At 50.1% G+C, this 22902-nt stretch overlaps 1 protein-coding gene across 1 annotated transcript in view; it reads right to left on the minus strand.

Moving 5' to 3' along the window:
- Positions 1 to 22902, minus strand: part of LOC107187939 (dachshund homolog 2) — a 187287-nt gene that overhangs the window by 30367 nt on the left and 134018 nt on the right. The window contains exon 8 of the mRNA XM_015576147.1: positions 15457 to 15540. Coding sequence (XP_015431633.1) covers positions 15457 to 15540 — 84 coding nt within the window. The remainder of the gene's footprint in view (positions 1 to 15456; positions 15541 to 22902) is intronic.

The following is a 22902-nucleotide window of genomic DNA, read 5'->3' on the forward strand; positions in this document are numbered from 1 at the left end:
AGAGAATCGTGAGAGACTTTCGGAAGCGCGATCGATCGCCTTTCGAACGATTGATCGAACGATGATCCACGCGTGAAAGGATATCTCGTCGGGGTTGAAATTTACCGAACGTAAATGCTCCGCGCACGATCTCTAGACTGGAAGAAAGAGAACGAGTTGAATCTGGTTGATCGGTAGAGAGAGAGAGAGAGAGAAGGGTACTATGGTCGCGCGATTTCGGGGCCGAACGGCAGCGGCGGCTGCAACGCAATGCGGCAGTCGCAGTTGGGCCGAGATAATTAGGTTTGAGTGCACTCTGGCCGCCGCAGTCGGTAACTCAGTTATCAGTGGACACCCCGCGTACAATGGCTATCACAACGGCATCAAACATAACGCATCAATTAACGTGAACAATAACCCGAGCCCGCGCGCGCGATGCGGCAGGGCCGAGCCTGGACGGAGGAGGAGGCGACGAAGGGGTGGAAAGGGTAGATGGGACGCGAGTGCGAAACGTTCAGGACCCTTGCACTCTCTCTCCCTGGCCTCCGCAACAGCTACGCTCGAAAACGATGGCCACTGTTCATCCACGGTGCGCCAGTGATTCGATTTGCGACCGAAAGAACCGAAAAGTGTTCCCCGTGCTCCGCGGTAGGTATCCGGTCGATATCCTTGTTGTGCCCTTTCGAAGGAACGCGGATGCGCTGGCGCTGCTGTTTTGAAATTTATCGAAACGCCTGGATAAACTTTAAGTTCGTTATATCGTACACGAAAGTCAAAATTGTACTTATTAACACGTTCCCTGCTACGGTGAAAAAGGCAGTAAGTAGCCAGACACTCTTTACTTCGTTCTTTAACCCTCATCCGTCCCTCATTTTCCCAACTTAATTTGTCCCTCGGTGTCAAATTGACCGAGTGGTAAAAATTAATACAATGAAATGATCAATAGTTAAATTTAATAGTTAAATCATTTTATCGAAACTACAATCCATATAATACACCTATCAAAGCTCCCCGAGACTGATATTCCAAGTACGTCCGCGAATCACTCAAAGAATGCCGCCGACCTGTATATATATCAGATCGATATATACATATATATATATATATATATATATATATATGTATGTATATCTATATACATATATATCATATATCGGAGGCTGCTAACGAATTCTCCGAAGCGACGAAAAAGCAATATCCCAGAAGACCCGGGTGTGCGCGTGAATCCGGTCGCGTATGCGTGCACTGATGCGGTGCGCGCCTCTATCCATACATGCATATCCATAAGTGCGTGCTGGCGCGAGCAAAAGAGAGAGAGAGAGAGAGAGGGTGGCCGCCGATGGTACGAGTACAGGAGGAGGAGTAGCGGGATGAAGTTGGGGGGGATGGCCGAGGGATGCGGCAAGGGATGAGCGTTCGTATGCATCGTGCACGATCAGGGGCCCTCTGGCGTATTCAAAGCGCGCAACGTCGTTCCATCTCGAGGAATGCGGCAATCGATTATCACGGTCCTGCATATCGATACTACCGTCGGACACAGTGCCGCCGCCGACGATGAGTATAGAACACGTCCAGAGATCCAGAGAGACAGCTCGGAGAAGCGTGGAGACGCGGAAGAGGAGAGGAGGGAATCGTTCGCGCGTGCTTGCACGAGGAAACAGCGAGCTGGCAAGGGTGTCCGCTTAGCGCCCGTTCTACGCTACCACCCTGGCCGCACGCACACGCGCTCGTCCTGGACTAATGACATCGGCTCCTCTATAATACTCGTGCCTCGAATATCATCGGCCCGATATTGCCACCACGAGAGATTAATGTTTCGTCCTCTGGACCATCCCACGGGAGCCAAACAACGCTCTCGTCGCCTTCGCTCGTCGCACTCGCTTCTTTAACGACCACCTCGTTTCGATACGTTTACGCCCACCCGCCCGTAACTCCGACAGCCTGCCCCGAAGCACTGTCATTCGCCTGGATATCGTCGAGGCTGCCTTTTCCTACGGATTGGCGATTCGTTCGGACTCCCATTCGCCGCGACCATCCCCTTTTAACGCGTTCGCTGCCACAGTGGAATAAGCCGTACGTAGCCAGACGCGTTTTATTTTTTTTAATCGTAACATTACGAACCAGTTTCTCCTCGCGAATCCTCCAACAAGAGTCTATCCAACGGTTAATCGAGCGAACATTTAAATGGATTCGCAGGGTCTTGTCGCCTCCAACATCCCCCATCCTTCGAGAGAAAAAAGTTAGCCCCGCGACGCGTCTGTCGTCGGACCGATAAACGTCAAAGCGGCTCCCCAAGCACTCTGGAAACTTGGAGACGAGTGGAGTTTCGGGCCGGAGGTGGGGGCAAAGAGTAGCTCGCTAGCCCGGTAGTTGGTCCGCGACGAGCGAGCGGCACCGACGATAATGGCGGCTATTAACGAGCCGTGGCGGGCGCGATGGCACCTGAGCCCAAAATATCACCGCGATTAATGCAATTACAGCTTACAAGTCCCTTCGGCTCTAAGACCTCCGGCATTACTAATTCAATGTACGCGCTCCTGTAGATGTGTGTTTCCGGCGGGTCTACCCTAAACATAGCCCATCCACCCCTTTTCGACCATCCCCTTCGACGATTCCGTTCTCAGCTCGGCCTTTCGACTAGTCTACTCGCGTCGAACGAGAACCACGAGATTTCCGCGTTGCGGCGTCTCCAACCTAGGCACTCGTCGTACTCGAGTGGATGGATACCTGCCGGTTCTCTACGGAAGGTGGTCGTTCCGGTCGGGTACCAGGACGCGCGGAAAGCTCGCGAGGGTTGGATGAAGAGAGGTTGGTGGGGGGTTGGGTAGGTTCGAACCGGATTACGGCATTTTCGGAGGCCCCCTCGTGCCGGTAGTGGCGTTTGGCGGTTGCGGTTAACGTAATTACGCCGAAGGACCTAGCCCTCGCGAGAAACCGCGAACGTCTTAGCTCGACGTCTTGGCCTCCACTACGTTCCACGCCCTCCCTTCCCCTTACGATTTTCATCCCCTTGGCCCGGGGCTGCCTCGAGTCTCTAGAACCGCCGCGCGTACCGATGTTGGATGCCCGAGAGCCCCCAACGTCTGCTAATCGGCGGATCGACACCGCAACGCGTTCCACAATCCAGTCTCTTCCCTTCTGGGCGACTTGGATCAAACTCCGAATGGATTTTCCGAGATTAAACGCCTCATCCTCTGGTACCCGTAGCTCGAGAAATTGCCTTTTCATGATCCTTCGACAGTCTCTGGGTGGCTTTGGTGGAAAAGACTTGTTAGCCGACTGTGATTCCTGGTTTTTATACTAAACATATAGGGAGAAACTAAAAAAAGGGTGTGTAACTTCTGGGGTAGATATTACTCGTTGAATGACGAAGAAAAGTTCTAATGAACGTAGGTCGCAAAAGTAATATTTTTCAAGTTATATCGACTTAAGAAACCATTTATTATCTTATAATTTCTTGTTTCCTGGTTACAGAAGGTTCCCGACAATTCCTATTAATTTTTTCTTCACAATTGCCCGAACAGAGAAAGTCACTCGTTTTGACCACTGTTTATAACTTTAAAAATACGAATTTTTTAACCCATGCGTATTAAGACTATTTTTTCATCATTCAGCAAAGTACTATCCATCCCAGAAGTAGTGAACCCATTTTTTCGTATTTCACCCTGTATAATAATCGTTCGATTTCAATATCGTTCCGTTCCCCTATGCACAAAACGTTTCGCTTCACCGATCGGATCAGCAATTCGCGACGCAGTGGGAGAGAAAAATAAAAAAAGGAAATCCATAAAGAGTAGTTTACACGGAACAAACGGCCGCGATCGGTTCCGCGTAACCGACCGATCAATTACCTGGGTGGTAGGCCGAGGGCCCATCGCGATCGTCATCGTCATCGACGCTTCGCGCACAGTATGTACACCGGGCACAACGCCCTCCCCATCACGCTTTATTAGCGCGACGATCGGGACAATCGGTCCAATGATTACAGCCGAAACATAATCGTTAACGCGTACGACCCATTAATGACTATGGACCATTCTCGATGCCAAATTGGTGGCGGCGAGAATGGGCTCGAGAGAATGCGTGTGATCGCGCAGCAGTCCATACGTCGCGTTGCGCTTGTCCATCGGGGTATGCGTGTAACCGCGTAAATGCGCGCACATTGACCGTGATGATGAACGTGTGTATTTGCGCTGGCCGTTAATTCCCGTTACGACGAATCAAAACGTAAACGGCGAACATCCCCGTGACAGCGTTTCCCGTTGTCGAATTCACCACCCTTCCCCATCCCCTCATTCCACCGTCATTGGCGTTTCCGCTCGAAAACCACCGTGCTCATCTGCGGGATGGGAGATTGTTGGATACGAATCCTTGGTTCCCTTTCCATTTCGCCGAAAATCGGCTCGTTCCTCCATAATTTATGAGATTCTCCGTCTGTCCGTGAGGCCTTTCCTCGCGACGTTATAATTAGAAATATGCTTACGGCCGTAATTCCGGATAGGAAGGGAGAGGAGAACCGTGGACCGGGGGTGGCCACGAAAGGAGGGTGGAGCACGTTTACTGCCAATAAGGGACGCATGCATAATAGAAAGCCCCGTAGATGGTAGTCGACCGACCGACAGAAGGACTTACACGGGAATGCTACTTTACGAGGACTCGTATTACGAGGGTTGCGGATTCGTCGTCTTTCATACGCGGTGGCCCGGCTCTTTCTCTACCCCCGTCTAATGTCGAATGCGCTCCGTGCTTTCTTCTTATTCTTCGTTCTTTCATACCGAGAAAAATAGAAAGAAGTATTGCCACTATCAACGTGAAATGAAATCCATCTCCGTTGTATCAGTTTCCTCCGTCGACGTTGATCCAAGGATAGATTCTATAACGGATTGGATATTTATTTAATGTAAGTAAACTGGCATAGTCTTTTTGTAGAAGAAAGAAGTTACAATAAGATGATTATTACGATGATATAGGATTGTTGGAGCGTTTAATATTTGTAGCGGTAATTTGGTATTCGAAAAGGGTAGATATTAGTCAGATTTCTGTTCCTGAGAAACGATTAATCGTTGTGGTATTCGTTCATGATTCTTCGCATTTACGTCACACGTCGGTTCACCGGTGGCAGGTGAAAACCGCGACCTCGACGGGACAAGAGGGAGAGAGACAAAGTTCATGTGGGTGTCGGGTTTTGGTCGGAGGTAGGGTGACACCGAGCGGTAATAACGGGTTACCAGTTACGCGTGGACATTTATTTATTCGCGTCTCTTCAACGCCAGGGCAATTTCCCGTAATTCGAGGTTTCGTTCGCAGCCAAGGAAAATCGTTTCGAACTACGATGAGAGTCGACGCTGCCGAATCGTGAAAAATCCTGGCGTCGTGTTAAGTGGCGTTCTTATGAATTAATAAAAATAAAATAAAAATAACTATTTCTGAAAAAAAAAAACTTTACAAAATATGTGAAAATGTATATGGTGTCAGCTTGACCCCGTGCACAGACCATGGAAAATTTACTACGCACAGAGCGAAGGTTAACCGTGTGTCACAGTGTGTTCGGATGACTCTGTAGGAACAAAGCTGCGCACGCGAGGCGTTCCATTCCGCGCCTGTTCGCGAGGATCTAGCTCCGGTACGCCCAGAATTTTCGCAAGCGTATCTCGTCTCGTGCAGCCGAGACGATTCGAGCGTGTGGAGGCTCGGCTATATGTGTGCGCACACACGGGCGTTCAAGTAATTCGCGCAATTTCATCTAAATTCCGCAGCAACGAAATTTCTCGCGTCGTCTCTCCGCGCGCTTACCCAGGGCCCAGCACACGTGTGTGCGCGCACGCTCGCGTGTATACATGCCCTCCTGTACGCCCCAGCAACGAAACGAAGCGGAGCTACCCGTAATGGTATTTCTTACGCTCTTTGTTTATCACGGAGCCATTGGCTCGCCGGGCTCGCTCTCGACGTTATTATGAAATACGATTAGGTCGGTACACCTCTGTACTCTCTTCCATTTCTCGCCTGCGCCCTCTCGTCCGCCTCTTGGTGCCTTCGGTTATTTCGAATATTCGGCCGGTTCGACGGAACCTCGTGCCCAAAATACCGTGTCGTGGCCGAGCGTTTCGCGCCTCTCTGATTCCGGTGGATCGTCCAGTATGTCGTGGATAAGGTTAACGTGAAAAGGCCTGTATGAATTCTTTGTGTTATCTGTAAAATGTTTCGGAACTCGTGGTACTACCCGATAGGACGTGATTCTATATGGAAAAATAAATCGAAAGTGTAGAATAATGTTTGTTCGTATGATGCTTCGTTTCCAGGATAATCCATTTTAAGTAGAGTAAGTAGAAACGGAATGTAATGATCAGACACGCTAGCAAGGTCCTATTAATTGCACGTCTGTCCAGGAGATCTTCAGATTCGATTGTATCGCCAACAAAGCATCGTACCGAACAAATTTTATTCTCTGTTTTTAATTTAGAATCACAAGGTCAGGATCTAGTCCAGACTTTGTAGTATATTTCTAGGTATTTCGTTAGTCATTAAAGTATTTCAAATAAGTCTTACGTTCAGTAATTACGATCTTCCGGAGAAGCGGTATTCCCGTTGCTGTTTCTCGGTCGGACAATAAATCGTCGGAGGGTTCAAGGTGTCGGACGATCGCATACCTTCGCGACACCCCGTCACCGTGTGCAAGTAGACTGACGTTGGCGGAAGAAGACACCAGCGTGTCTATTTCCCAGTAGAGAAGCCGGTCGCTCCAGCTCGCTCGCGTAAATAACTTGCCACGTTTTATTTCGTTCTCTCGTCGTCCCTCGGAATATACCTCACGTGCATCCCTCATCGTAATCCCTGCACCCCTTCCCCCGAGAATATTACGAGCAACGCGTGCACGCTTGGCCAGGTAACCGAGAAATTCATCCCCAGGCTTCGGAGAACTTTCCTCGACGTGGGAATTTCTCTTCGAACCGTGTTTTCCTACTCGTTTCTTGACTACTGTTTCCTACCCAGTCGTCGTTGATACTGTTTCGTTGGCAGATAGTGACGCGCGTGGATGAATTCGTCACGGTTGATCATCGATAGGAGGATTGTCGGAGGCGTACGGGTGCGACAAACTCCGTTGACACGGTTGATAATATCGGGTGGAGACAGGTGTGGAATCCGAAGCGGAACCGAGCGTGTACAGGAGACACAACGCGCCGTTACAGCTCGCCTGGATAGCGCGCATCGTTAAGGTCTTGTTATTCGGCGCCGTGGATCCACGTTATCCGATAACGCGTTACCGGAAATGTTATGATTTAATCTTCTCCCCGGGCGCAACGGTAACACGCAGCGTCGTCGCCGGGCGAAACCGACAACTTTGCCCCGCTCGTAAACCGCGTTCGAAATTAATTTCAGGGAACGATGTCGCTAACGACACGGTAATCGAGCATCCCCGGGCTGCTTCTTTTCTCTTATACTTACCTTGTCGAAGGAACGATCCACCATCCCCAGGTAACCCCGTACGTTTCACCCGCGAGCAACGATTCGCGGTAGGAACGAAAGGATCGCCTGCCGTGAAATAACGGCTGCTGCGTCTATTTTTACGTGAGGGGTTGCCGCATCGGTCCACGAGACGGGGGGAGGCTCCTCCCGTTGCAACACGCGTGAACGCAGCCCGGGGCCCATCAGCGCATTAACAATTATATTACGGAAGCTCACTGTTACGCGCGAACGAATTCATACGCGCGTGCCTTCGGGGCGGGTTCCGTGGGGTGGAAGCGGAAGGGGAAAAGAAAAAAATACAACGAACACATACGCTCCAGGGGAAAAGGAGAGAGAGAGAGAGAGAGTCCAGCCTCGTCGGTTCTCTCGTCTGGATCCAGAGAAGAGGACTGTGGACGGCGATCCTCTGCACCGTAGAAGGAGGAGGAAAACGATCCTCCGACAAGGGGGCGGGCGTTAAACGAGCTCGCAATATCGAGGGAATTCGCCATCGATCCGTTTCACGGCGTTCGCTTTTGGGGGCGAAAATTTTCTCGTCGAAAACCGTGTGTGTTGAACGGAGCCGAGCGGATTCGAAGAGCGGGGTCGCGCGGTTTTCCGTCGCCCATGCCATTGGCTTTGTTCCTGGGGACGCACGGGGATGAAGAAGGAGCCTGGAGACCCTCTCGACAGGTTCGGTTACCCTTTGGTCGCGTCGTAACAGTGGCTGTGATTTAATTTTTTTCACGCTATCCAAGAGAGAAAGAGAGAGGTGGAGGGGTCAGTGTCATATTCACGACACACACGGGGTCTCGGTGGGTGGAAAACGAGAGAGACGGTCTCGTTGAAGGGCCACCGGGGAGAGCGAAATCAACCAAGGGGGGGGGGGCTATTCGTGCTTTCTCCGGTATTCGGAGAGACAGAGAGGAACAGAGAGTCACAGAGGGGCAGAGGGACAAAGGGAGGAACGCAGGAGGAGGAAGAGGAGAGAGAAAGGGGGCGAGGACGAGTAGTCTCGGCGAGACTTAATTAAACAGCGGGCAAAGCCAGGTTAGTTCACAAAGTGACCGCGGCACCTACCCCCTTGTAGCCACCAGCATCGGCTCTTCGACGATATAGCTACCTTCTGGGATATACTAGCCCCCGTATCGGCTTCCAGTCGAGGAACACCCGACCGCCACCGCCTCCGCCGCCGCCCTGTTTCCCGCTCGACCGATCGAACAGCCAGGGGTCTTAATCGTGCTGGTACCCGAGTTTTCCAAGATTTTCCTCACCCGTTCACGGGCGTGTATGTATGTATTCTTGACTGTGAAAGGCGCGGAGGTGTACAATCAAGAGGCCGTCGTTCGTCGACGACAAAGCGGAACGGATAAAGTTCTCGAACCGTCGCCCGTGTAAAGGGTCCAACGGAGAAAAAGGGTCGCGCGGAAAAGTCTCTCGAGCCAGGTGAACAAAACTGGCCTGGGCCATCGACGGATGCGACAGGCCAAAAAGGGGCTAGATCGGTGGCGACACCTTTGTCGTGGCGCCAGCAGCGGGGCTGCTGGTCCCGCTACAGGGGAAGGGGGGCGTTATAACGAAAGGGTTTATTTTCGCGGGGACACGGCGGCGGCGTGACAGAGTAGTCGTCGGGCCGGCGGCGTCGCCACACGACGTTCTTTTTATCTCAAAGCCGTATCCCTTTTGCGCGCCTCTTCTGTATTCCTCAATTTCCAATGACTCGGAATACGACATGAAACGCTAAACTGCCACAAAGGGGGCAAACCTGGCTAGCGGTAGCGGGTCGAACCCTTTGCCCGATCTGCTGTCTCTCTCTTTCCTCCCAGCGGTGATATCGAGGTGGAACACCTCTCCCGCTCTCCTCCGTCGTCGCCTACCCAGTATCCTCTTTTTCTCCCTTTCGATTCTTTCTACGAGCCCATTAAGGTGCATATCCATTTGTTGCGTATCGTATCACCGTTGCGCAACGAATTTCATACGCAACGATGCAACGATGCAACGAGGATACACAGCGGTGGTACCATACGGGAACACGCAACAAGTGGATACGCACCTTTAGATTCCATTTTTGCCGTCGGTGTCGTTATTCACGAATCGCCAACCTGGCTGCCGAAAATCTCGTTTATCGATATCATGATTCTAACTTCAATATTTCAGCGTTGTTTATCTTTAACAAATGTGTTATTCTATTGACAGTGAAATAAGAATAACGTTTATCGTTATGAATTTTTTTAATAGATCGGTGTTTCCCAACCATTCTTGGATCATGTCCCACCTGAACGCGTCAAAGATCTTGCTGCCCCCTGACATAAACATTTAAAGAATGTTCTGAAAAAGTTTAACATTAATAGCTGTTTCAATTAAAAAAAGGCACACAGATAAAACTGTTGCCGTTAAGGTGACGATTGTTAATGATTTCCTAATTTTGCTCCCCAAAATATTGAAATTATTCCCAGCTGGGTCGTACGTACGGCCCACGCTGGGAAACACTGGATTAGATCAAGCGAAAAGGGTAGTCCAGGAAAGGAAAAGTTGAACTCGGGCAACTGTTGAACAGAGGACACCAGGCCGACCGCTGGGCGCTTTTCCCTGCGCCCGAGATCGAGAGGACCGAAGTGTGTGCAAGTTCTATAACAGCGTCGTGACGTCATTTGACTCGACACGTGTGACTGCTTCGAGGTTCGCAAACACGACGTGCCTGAGGTTTCGCGTCTGATTAATTCCCCCCCAGCAGAAATAGAATCGTACGGGAGGCAGTCTCTTTAATTAAACCGGACAATATCGTCCTATAAAGAATCAGCTTTTAAACCGAGATAGGATACGCAACGACCCGTCCAGACGCAATGCACCGATATACAGGGTGGTCGGTAACTGGTGGTACAATCGCAATGGGGTTCTACATAAAAAAAAAAAATAAATGAAAACCGTTCAATAAAACTTTTTCTTGCGAAGCTTTGTTTTCGAGAAAATCAAGTTTGAAAATGAATCTGAAACGCGTGCATTCATCATGATAGTGAGTAGAAACGGAATGCAATGAACAGACAAGTCCTATTCAACTGCATGCCTAGCCAAGAAATTTTCAAATTCAATTTTCTCGATAACAAGGTCTCCCAATGAACAAATTTCATTGTATATTTTTTTATGTAGAATCATCCCCTTTCCTGTTGTACCACTCTGTATATGTCCTTTCACCCCCCCCCCCCGTTCTGTCGTCATATTTCCAGTAAAAAAGAAAAGAATAACCAACCACTGAACATTTCCGACGACAAAGCCTGCTGCACCATCCTCACGCCACCGGAGGCTCCTAATGTTTGTCCCGACGCGACGTTGCTGCGGTGCGTTGTTTCGCGTTTCCGGATGCAGGATTCAATGAATCAGAATGGTCTCGGGCAAAGGATTCGCCGGCGAATGCAGAAGGAAGGGTGGTCATCGACGTAAATGGGATAGGGTTGGACAGGTCTAGGAACGACGGTGGTTGTCAGACGGAGACGAGGGCGTGCGACGGTGTTCTGTCGCAGCGAACCCTACGCCGCGCCCCTTCGGATCGTGAGCAGTTACAATACTGCCGGGAGGAGGTGGAAGGGTGTCCGGGAGAGTCGATGTGTGTAAACGTTCACTTCAAAGCGAATCAGCTATCGTTACGCACGGGAGCACCGACGTCACTCGATGTCCGTTGTTGTCGTCGTTGTCGTCGGAGACTCTTTTGAGAAATTAGCTTTCCACTCGTTCGAGGATAACGCCTCGACGCATCGGAATCGCGGACGACGATACGCTCGATGGGATGCCTCTTCGGTCGGCTATTGGCGGATTATTTATCTCGACGTTGGTAATTATAGATCGGCCCCCGATCGAGTCTGTTAGCGTGTCAAGGATGCTTTGGAATTAACAGAGAAATACTAGACTCCCCCGGATTTCTAGTCGATATCGACAAAAGGGGCCGTCGATTGGCTGAGTTTTTTGCTCTATCCGAGTTCGCCCGATGACAACGCAGCATCGACGGTGTGTTCTGTCGTCGACGAAACGATTTCCCGGCCGCGAAGCGATAACACGACCGGCAGATAGCTGCGAAAAGTTGGGTACAGAACAGTGACGATCCTCCTGTCGTGGTCGAGGATACGCCGTTGGGGTTGTAGCGCTGGCAAAGTCCCTTGGGTCCCAATTACACCGACACCCGATCCTGGCATTACGGCCGGGCTAATTCAAGGGGGCGAGCTGCTGGCGTCGCGTATAAATCTCGGTCCTGTTGATTGTACAGTTTCAATTCCGTTTGTCGCTACGCCGTAACACACAACCACGCGAATAAACGGTTACTCTACTCCTTGCAATTTCCTTTCAAGATTCGTATATATATATATTTTTTTTTTGACGTTCGACCACAAGCTTTTTTCCATGATTTTCTCGATAAGCTTCCGGGTGACAGGGTTCAGAGGGGGGTAAAGCTGGAACACAGGTGACAAAGGTCCCGCGGCTACGAAAGAAAACGAAAAGGACGAACGACGGAGACTGGGGAACAGTTCCGCCCGTGGAAAGGGTTGTTTCTCTCCGGCGACAAAAGGTTCGAGCTAATTACGGCGGAGGCCGCAAGTTCACGTTAAAACGTTGCTAAAGGCAGCTGTCTGTTCCCAAGGCGATCCTAGAGGTTTACGCGAACGGCCAGTGAGAGAGCTTTTTGCCCAGAGTATGTACGAGCGTCAAACGATCGTCGAGAAGTCGTTCCAGAATTTCCGGCCGCGGATCGAATCCAGAACGTGTGTTTTCCGTTGATTCTGTGGTTCTATTTGTTATCCTAGCTACGGCTCGACGACGGTTATCCCCGCGATGACGACACGGATTCCGGTTGAAAAACCAACAGCTCCGATTAACGACCCTCCGAAATGCCCCCTGGTGAACGTAAACTCGGGGACAACGTGGGAAACGACGATCCTCGAGTAACGAAAAAAAAGTCTCTGTAGTGCGTTTCAACTACGCACGACGTTCTACTTAAAATAAAGATTTCGTTCCCGTTTGAGGAAACGTCGCGTCGTCGACGGAATGTCTGTCTCTCGATCTTTCGAAGTACATATACTGTCGACTGGGACGTTTATTGGCAGTTTGCAAATGTCATGGCCCATTGTTCGACGGGAGCAACGCGTGTCCCATTAGACGATCCGTCGGCCCGCGACGACGTGAAACGGGAGGCGGTCGACTCCTTCGCAACCCCTGCTAAGATAATACGGCCTTCACGGACTCGCCGGGGGGTCGGAGATTTCAACCTTTACCAAAATGCCAAGCGGGGCTTTAAACGGGCTAATAACACCGCGCCCCCCTGCCCTTAGAACCCTCCACCACACCCCCCTCTGTTCGCGATTCCCTCCTTATTGCGCAAATTGCCTCTGCGACCGGGGTACAAGACGATGCCGCGACTATAAAATTGATAACGACCCCCTGATGATCCCGCGCGATACATCGCCCGAACGAACGAATTTGCAGCGCGACGATCCTGAAATCTTGCGATAACAGATTGTCCTATTTTCGGGTAATATCGATCGTTCGTACTATTAGTATACTGAAAAGACCTGATAGGGCCACGGATTTCTGTATTATATACTAGACTGCTAACTCCTTAAATTTCACTGATATAAAATTACCACAAAAAGTAATAATTGGACAAGCGAAGTCATTCGTTAGTAGGCCACTCCTTGCACTTATGTGACGAGTAACTACCCCTTTCACCTTTGACATTAATAAATAATATTTCGCGCATATATTCTATAACGTGGGATCGGGGACCTCCGAATATCCAATCTCCTCAAGTGATATATCCTCGAACGAATTACTCGAGTCCAGTAACTCAATACGCTCGTCTTTATATTAACATAATACGGTACGCGGTGTTCACAATGGTACTGTTAACTTATTAAACCGAGCGACCATGATGGATAATTCTTGGTCTCAACCCCAACGAAACTCGGTTCTCGGAATGCTTCGATATTACTCACGGGACGATCCGAATAGGACGTATTTCTTAATGTATTAAAGGCACACGAGAAAGCGACGTATCCCCGAATAACCACCGCCCCGCGATGTCGGGGCGAACAGAGAGAGAGAGAGAGAGAGAGAAGGCGCCTTTTTCTTTACGCGGGGCGGTCATTAGCCGAATGAAAGACGGTGGGTCTCGGGGGCGAGCGGGGATGGTTGCGTCAATATTCCCCCGGATGATCGATCATCCCGCTCAGGAGACCGCAGGAGGCCTCTACGCGCGCAAATTAGGTGTATCGTCTTACGTCCCCAGTTCGCCTCCGCGAATCCTCGAAAACAGTTCCTCCTTCCCGCCCCAGTGGTGACCAAAAGACGAGCCAGGAGTTCGAACGAATTCTTCCGGTGTTCTCCATCGATCGTCTGCACGTGGAGACAGGAATACAAAGACGTAAGAGGAGGGTAAGGAGGGCGTGGAAAGTCAAAGTTTCGCGTTGGGATAGATAAAGGTTCCAAGTATTATGGTAGAGAGACACACACTATTTCCTATATATTTGCGATATCGTGGAAGCAGCTCGGTTGACATTACCGCGGGAAGGGGGGAATGGGCGAAGACGAGTCGGGCGCGAAGGGAATAGATGGCCTGTTCCGTGAGACCGGCTGTCATATTCATGTATTGACACTGAGCTGGTTGACTAATGGACTGCTGTTGTCACAGGCTCGTGTTACCGCGAGGGCCGAACCCCGGCAACTCGTTTTTCCTGCGAATCGACCGAAACGCGTTCGCCATCGCCGACTTCCTCCATCCACTGTAGTAGAGAAAGAGAACAAAAAAAAAAAAATGCGCTTCACCCTCGACGATCGACGCGAGCGAGGACGCGCCCGCCGCGGCTACGTCGACGGGATAGCGACTTTTTTCATTCCGAGGGCAATATACCGTTACGTGCCGGCCAGAGAGGACCACCGGTCCGCCCCGAAGCTCGCGCGGATATTTCCCTGTCGGTCTTCTCGACTTTTACATATTTATCGGTAGGGATGGAGGGGGCGTTCGCATTGTGCTCGCGTCAACCGAGACGCCCCGACATCTTTTGCCGCGGAAAAATCCGTGATATTGAATTTGCCCTACCCCTTTATCTCGCTTCGGTTCTCGGCTTTAGCTCGCAGGTCTCTTCACCACCGTCGAATCGATTCGTCGGGGGTTTTGTGGATTTGCGTTTTGCGAAAATTTCGAGGGCCACGAAGAACGTTGTTACGGTTATTAATAATTATTTGACGGTATCGATACCAGGGTTCGATTCTCTGGACTGATCTCGAATCGACAATGGAGTAATCACGAGGCTCGGCCTTCATCCTCGGTACCGAACGAAAGAAGAGAACACGGCAGGTCTCTGGACAAAGGGAAGTGGGTGTCGCAGGATCGTACATACGCGAGAGAGTAGGTGGTCAAAGCACTGGGCAGCACGTGAACGCGAGACGACTATTCTATTACGGACTGACATTCGATACAAACTTGGTCGAGCGATCACCGAGGGCTTTTGCCGTGGTCCTCTTCCATCGTTGTTCCCTTCCGTTCCTTTCCCGCTTAACTTCGTGCGTCCTCTTTCAACCCTTCCATTAAAACGCGACCTCGCGAAAGCAACAAGGGGAGGGGGGGGGATGAAACGTGACTCGAAGGAGGAGCTCGGACTTCGGCTAGATGCGTCCAACCCCCACGAACGGGGGAATAATAGGATACGCGGTCTCGAGAAGTTTATAGCGTGCATGTGTCTCTCTTTCTCTATGGGTGACTCGATGATTTATCGTCGAGTTTAACCGTTCCTACGTTCCGTCGACAGTCGACTATTCGCGAATGATCGTCCGCCGCGAATCCTTTAGCCGCCCCACGTCTTCCAATAGCCAAGAGAGAGAGAGAGAGACCGGCCCGCTCGTTTGCCAGGAGAGTCAATTTTCCAAAGGCCGTAAAGAGTATCCGCCCCGTCGGGGACAGGCGTCCGTAAATCGGGCTCGTGGAATTTCATCGAACGACGAACGTCCTGTCGGTTCGCTATGAAACCAATAGAATCATTCGGGTACACTCACCTCGGACCTTCTGTTCATCCTGAAGCTGACGCTCGAGGCTGTCTTTCACTTCCCTCTCCCGTAACACGTCCATCTTCAGCTCGGCTGAAAAACACAACGGAAAATACAATACAGAGACGAATTTACGTGGTAAGAATTAAGTAGATATTACAGTTTACAAAATCTTCCATAGTGATCGGTTGATTTATGCATTCGAATGAAAAGAAAGAAATTGTAAAGAGTTGTTTGGGGTCAGGAGGAAATAACCACGGGGTATATAAAATGTCAGGCGGACACGTTTAAATGTTCGTTTCGTTTTCCTCGGGTAAAGGATAGAGAGAATATCGCACGGTCGAGCGGATTCGTGATTAAAGCCAACGGACGACGAGCGGACTCGCATAGTTACCTCTAATAGAATTACATCAAGAACCGGAGATTCGAGGCTCGTCGTAGTACCTTGTCTACGGGGCCGTAGTGTGTTTCTCGGACCCTACGCCACGTTTCTCCGTCTTCGAGACGAGGGACCCCCCGTGTTCCCCTGGGACCAGCCGCTCGACGAATTAACCATTTCGAATCTCTACGAGGGAGGAAATCTCTGTCTTTGCGCGTCTCTTGAATCCAGAGTCGATTTCAAGATTTACGAAACTTCGAAGAACCGAGAATCGATCGCGTTCGTCGGCTCGAAATCAGGGTTTATGAAAGTTCGAAAAGCCTCGTCGTCATCGATCCTGTTCGTCGGCTCGAAATCAAAGTTGGAAGATATCTTTCCCGTCTGCTCGTCGACGGTGAAAAGATGCCGCTTTTCAACCGAGGTAATACGTTTCCGGGGTCGAAAATCGAGCCAGGCTAATTCGTTTTAACGGAAGGAGCAAAAGTTGGGGCGGCGAACAGAGACGCGCGGGCTCACCACCCTCTTCTTCCTCTCTGCCTTTTCTGGTCGTCTGCCTCTCGAATTACATCGACAGCCAATGAGCCGCGCGGCTCGTAACGCGCGTCTCGCGGCTCATCGACTGATAAAGCTGCTCGTTAGATCGCCGCCAATTTGCGGATATTCCGCAGGATCCCGTTCCCGTAACGATTGCCCCCGAACGCCAATAAAATTTTGTCGACGGTCGGGCGAATCGAGACGCGAACCGGGGGAGGTTTCGTGGGACGAGATCTTCGGTGACTTAGGATTAACTTAAATCATCGACGAGGTACAGGCCTACTACGATTGCAATGTGTATTGGGTTCAATGTATATTTTTCAGTTGATATCACATTCTTATTTATTTCTTTCTTGTTTGCAATTTCCTCTCATTTTTCGATTAATTTCATTTTCGTAACTTTCACTTTTTCGAAGTTCTTGACTTCCCAAACTCTAGTCTCATACTTTTTACCGATGTGTACGGTAATCCTTATGTATTGCGGTCAAAACAAAAACGAACCCCTTTTTCTAGGGAATATAATCTATCCTCTTCTGGAGAAACATTATTTCTCAGACATGATTTCAGACTTTGCATAGTTTGTTGTCGTTCTAACAACTAATACGTAAGAACTGAAAATTTTAGGGTAGTTTTATAATTATGCCACGCAGTGTAGTCCGTCGATGATAGTGATGTCGATGAAGACGATTCTATGGGGAACGAGAACGAAGAACGAGCCGGAAAATTCCGCGACGTTCGTTCAGCTCGCGGAGGATAGATTCTGGCCGGGTTGGTCGATGAGCCGCGCTGGGAATCAAGCCGGTAGATTAGGTAGGGCCGCGTCGTCTCAGCCAGTCTGCCGGCAATTTGAGAGCGTTTGCGAGGTCCATTAACGGCGGTAACTCTTCACGACCGGCCGCCACGAAGATTCAATTTGAATGCTAACCAGAATAGGAAGTTCGCGCCGGGGCTCTCTCCGGCGATGTGCGGCAGCGCGCGTATACGTTACGCGGCTGCTGCTGTTGCCCCCGTTTCCTCCCTTGTCCCCCTCGCCACCCCGTTATTGCCAATTTCGGCGCGTTTCTGCAGCCCACTTTGCGATCGTTTAGATTATCATCTCTCCCGGGTTTCTCTTTCTCTCGTCTCGACGGTTGGGGCGCGTCCGACGGTTTCGTGTCTCCCCTCCCCCGCCCCGTTCCTCACGGTCTACACGCTCCACCTTTCCCTCGGTACCTAACGTTTCCGGGGATAATTGAACTTTATTAGAGATCGTCGTCGACGGGAACGTCAGCCCTCTCCGCGAGCTTGCTGCTCATCAGCCTGGGACCCGAATGAAATCGACTCGGTTTTAAACGATCTTCCCTCGTTGTCTTTCCATTTCCTTTTCGACGAACCCCCGAGGTGTTCCTTCTCTGGTGATCGTAGTTACCGACCAAAAGATTCATCGGCGGCTAGAGGAGCCAGGATAAGTCTGAGCTCGCGAAAATCGATTCCCCTTCGAGATGGAGGGAGGGAAAGTGCGCGGAGTTTATTGAAATTCGTTCGCGGCGTCTCTCTCTTGCCTATTAAAATTTCAGGAATTAATGGTAGGCCGCGGTGAATAGGTAGCTCACGGTGGATGGTAAGAAAACCGATTTTACGGGGGGCTATCGAGTTCTTCCCCCTACGAAGGTCCCGGCTCCGTTTCCATCATTCCCGCGTCAATTACACCGAGCAGCCCTTAATCGCGTGTCGCTCCATAAACCGTGAATTATACGTGGCTGGTTTATTCGACCAAGCTGTACGACGCACGTTTTCGTTTGTCCTCATTTTCTTTCATCATGGAGGACTCTCGAGTTCTTCACGAATTTACGTTATCTCCTATAGAATCGTTCGAGGAATACGATCAAGAGGCGCATTTTTTATCGCGGATAATTCGCGGAATTCACGAAACCGAGAGTCGTGGCCGTTCCAGGTGCACCTGTCGCGAAATTACATTCGTTTCGAGGGCCAGGGTGCAGCGGGACTATCGCGTGGCGGGATCGAGAGAGCCTAGGCTAGGATCCTAGCGGCCGATAATAATATTCACGGTAGCCCGAGCACTCTCGGGGGCCGGGCAACAATAACGGTGCAGCGGAACGTGCATGCCACTGTTACCGGAGCGATTCATGGTTATTGATTAGTATATGGCGGCTGGAAGACAGGAGGCAGAGGTGGAGGCGGCGGTGGTGTAGCAGCGTTCACATCCCCGGAGGGCTTGTACGACGACGCGTACGCGTGGTGTACGCGTGTACAGCTTCTGCGCGGCGTTAAGATATTCGTTGGGGCCCCCGCAGGCCACCCTCAGAAACAACAATGTCAACTTACCACGGTGAGTTGCGCGCTGCGTGGCCCGGCAATCGTTTGAATAGTATAATGTGGCTTTCGTGTTACGCGCGCCCCGCTGCTCTCCGCGACGCGACAGTACCAGTCCATATCGTTCCATACATATATTGTGGGGATGATATATACGGGTGCCGGTAATAAAACAGTTGGCGCACAAAATATCAGAATAATATTAACATTATTTAATCGTTTAACGGCAAGACTCTTACATCGTTATTCCAAAATTATAAGGTACCGATATGTATGGTGTACCTTGTTATTTTGAATCGATCTTTTTTATTTATGTTTGGTGCAACCCTGAGAGTTAGAGGGTTAATATGGAATTATAATAAAAGACGACAAAACAAGAATAAATTCTTCCAATACGAAACTAAACAGACGTAATTCACACTTTGCTCTAGAAAACCTCATTCAGCTACAATCATACCCACAACTGATCTATACTACATTCGCCCACACACCACAATATAGTACGAACTTCGAGGCGTCTACGATTGGGAGGGCCAGAAGAGGAGAGAACGACATTTCCTCGACCGTTGCACGGATTTAATTTCGACGGATCGAGGCGAGGTAATAAACCGCCCGCTGGGAATTAACCGGCGGATTATTTCGGTAATTTAGAACCTCCATCCGCCCGGGAGATCCGCTCCCGGTATTCTCTCTTATTCTCATCTACGGTTCCTCGAGTTCCGTGGTGTCCGATCCATCTTCCTCCGAGTAGGGTTTTTCGTTTAAGTAACCAAGAAGTTTTTTTGCCACAGCCGTGTTCCAAGCGGAAAAACCGTTGGATTTTTATCTCCTATGGCAGCGGTGAAGCCACGTGAATTTCATAAATTTAATAGCTGGAAACCGATTAATCCAGCGCGTAGCGTTATTCGTAACACGCGCAAGGGTTCCCTTTAAAGCGGGGGAAGTGAAGGGGTGGGTTTCCGTATGGCCGAAACAACGATATTATTGTTTCCACCCTTGCATATTATAAACGCGTAACGGTCGTTCGTCTACCGGCAAGTTTGTCCTCTCCCGCGGGCATGATTCTCGCCGGAACTTGAATTGTCTGCGACCCAGGCGAGCGGAAAGACGGTTCGGGGCAAGACGTTATTGCCAGGCGTACACGAAGGCAGCTACTCTCGTAAATAAACGGTGAATATCGTGTGCTCGTGACCGACCAGGTGTCATATGGACCGACGACGGAAATTCTCCCTGTGTGGCTGTCTTGATTCGTCGACGGGGTTCAAGGAGATTCCGACGAGGAACGTTCACGGTTCCGCGACTTCGGTTGACTCCCTGAGATCGCCACCGGAGAGAAACGCCAATAGTTGTGCCGCGCGGATTACGGTCCTTGGCTAAGGGCTACAAGGGTTTCCCTCCTACAGGATTTAAGACGGACTTAGGCCTTGTTCCGGTCGCTGACCACTTTGCCTCCCATTAACCATTAACGGATCTAACGAAAATAGGATTAGATCGTAGCTAGTCGGTCTTGTCGCGTGCGCGCGAGCGCTCACTAAAACTACCGACGTTTGTGGCAGGCGTCGGGTTTCTTCGGGATTATCCCCGGATACCCGTCGTCATCGAGATCCTGAGATTCGATCTTTTTCTTTTCTACCAATCTCGAAACGTTTGATCGAAATACAGGTTGTATTATTATTATTATTATTATTATTATATTGTCCCTCGAATATTCCACGAATAGTCAGTTCTGTATCACCAAACTCGGAATAATCAATACTTCTCTGTTCAGTTTTACTATTGTTTAACCTTTAGGTACCGAGGTGCCGTTTCAATCTATGGTCTCGCAGACCACACGGAGATTTTTACGATCTATAACTCACCAAAAAATGCATACGTCGACACAACCACATTTACACGTCTCTCACGGACGAAAAAATGAGTAACGTTGGCACCACAAAAACCAAGGTCAAGCCTGACGCCTAGTCTGTGAGATCACGGCTCGGTGCTTAAAGGATAAATATTAAATAAACATTTTTTATACAAGATACTAAAAAGATGCAGTGATAGGGTTAAGTCGACCGGAGTTATCGCAGCGTCCGGTGACACTTAAAGCTATCGATAGTACTCGAAACGTGCCCCGTCGGGCGATCGTCGAAGAATTCACGAGTACTCTTGCGGTGCCCCCACCACCGTGGACAATCGAATAAAGATACCGGGCGCGCCGTGAACGGGCGAGAAACAGCGATCGTACGTCGCGGGCCGATCACGTAGGTGAATAGTTTCGATATCTCTCCCGGGCACTTCGAGGTCGTGCCGTAGGGGCCTACGGTGGCCGTGTGGTTCGAGTCGGCTCGAACTCGACCGGAGATACGGCGGAGAGCGTTTTCGCGTTTCAAGATAATCCTTCCTTCCTTCGGGAACAGACCCTCCGGGGGATATCTCGCGAAGTTATTGCACGGCCGCCGCTTAGAAACCAACGCGCCGCCGCCACGACGATATCACCCTCCGCCCTGCACACTCTCGTTTCACCGCCGCCCGAGAAGGATCTTCATTTTTCCAGCGTGCAAGAAATATCCCAAAAGGTTCGACGCGCGTCGAAAAATCGTGGTGGGGGAGGGTTAAGAAACCTATGCTAAACATTCCTCCTGTTCCTACGCGCGAATTCCTCCAGATGAGATTTAGCCAAGGAGCCTCGAGGGGGTTGAAGGATGTTTTGATCGATAGACGCCGCGTGACTCGCCGATTTCACGAACAGCTTCCAAATTACATTCTGATTTCTGTTAACCAAATATACTCCCGATTCTGTACCGTCTGTTATGGATACTCAGAGACACTTTTATCGATCATCTGGTAGTTTGCGGATAGTTTCCTTTCGTTAGTATATTTGTTTTCGAGTAAACTATCTGTATATTACAAAAATTTGTAGTTGTACATATAACTTTCGAATCGTAAACAGTAAAATTTAAATTAAAAAAAAAATAAAATAAATAGAACGTCCCCGCGAGTCTCCTCAGCGCCCATTTTGGGAACCTATACAATAGATTACTATTATTATTATTCTAATTCCGTCGCCTTTCAGGATTCTTTCCTTCGAAACGGTTCGTTCGTGATCGTTTACCCGCGACACCGAATCGATCTCGCGGGCAGTCGTTGAACTCTCGGCTGTCCGCGACGTTCCCTCCCTTCCTCTCGTGTGTTCTAACGAGACCGCGACCGACTCGCCCGCTGAATCTTCATCGTTATTACGAGTGTCTGTCCGACTGTGCGTATACACGTGCGTGCGGAACGCTAGACCGCCCGGCGCACAGCACGACGAGACATTAATGGTTCGCGATCGTAAACCCGTTCAGCGGGTAAGAATCCTTCCAGCATTTATCGAATAACCCCCGACGACCCTTGCCCGACTCGCGATCGATCTCCTCCTCCTTCGACTCTTTCTCTCTCCTTGACGATCATTCACCACTCGTCTCTCGCCTTCGTTGCGACGATCGTCGACATTGTGCGAAGGCTTCGCCGTATGGAATTTATGCGAGCTCTCGAGGTTGTGGTATCGCGTGCACCGGAAACGATTGCCGGAGAGTTCTACGATCAAGAGGCAACCGGTCGTTTTCTTTCCCGTTTGTATTATAACCGACGTGTCGCCCGAGACCGTCATTAACGAATATCGCTTTAACGAATGCAACGCCTGCTGGCTTCGTGGAGCTTTCACTGTAATGTACACAGATGACAAAGATGGATGCCGTCGCGCTCTATCGCCTACGATTACGATCTACCTGATTCAATTTCTCTCGGTTCGATTAAACGAAACCTGTATGTAGATTTTTGACCAATAAGAACGATGAAAGAATATTCTATTAGTGACTGTAATTGATCAACGATGATCCATTCGGCGAGTTTCTGTTGCTTCATTCCAGTCACTCGTGATCAGAACACCTGCCCGCTGTAGGCTGTTTCGCCTCGCGGGGACGAAGACGAGGAGGACGTTTCCTTTATTTGTTCTTTCGCGCCTCTGGGACTCTAATCGTCCGTGGTTACGTCACGTCGTGCTGAAAATTAGCTGGTCGTCTCGCGAGGATCGCATATAATACCCACGATTATATGCATTAAGTCGCGAGGGGCGTGCTTTAAGGGCCAATTATCGCGGCTCTTTTACGCTCGCTTCGATCTTTCTCTTCTCGGCTCGATGACACTCGCGAAACGAGATTCTTTAATGTCCCCATCCTCTCCGACGGACGTCTTCTCTCGCTACG

The sequence above is a fragment of the Dufourea novaeangliae genome, unplaced genomic scaffold (assembly GCF_001272555.1).
Source record: "Dufourea novaeangliae isolate 0120121106 unplaced genomic scaffold, ASM127255v1 scaffold120, whole genome shotgun sequence".
In the NCBI taxonomy this organism is placed as follows: Eukaryota; Metazoa; Arthropoda; class Insecta; order Hymenoptera; family Halictidae; genus Dufourea; species Dufourea novaeangliae.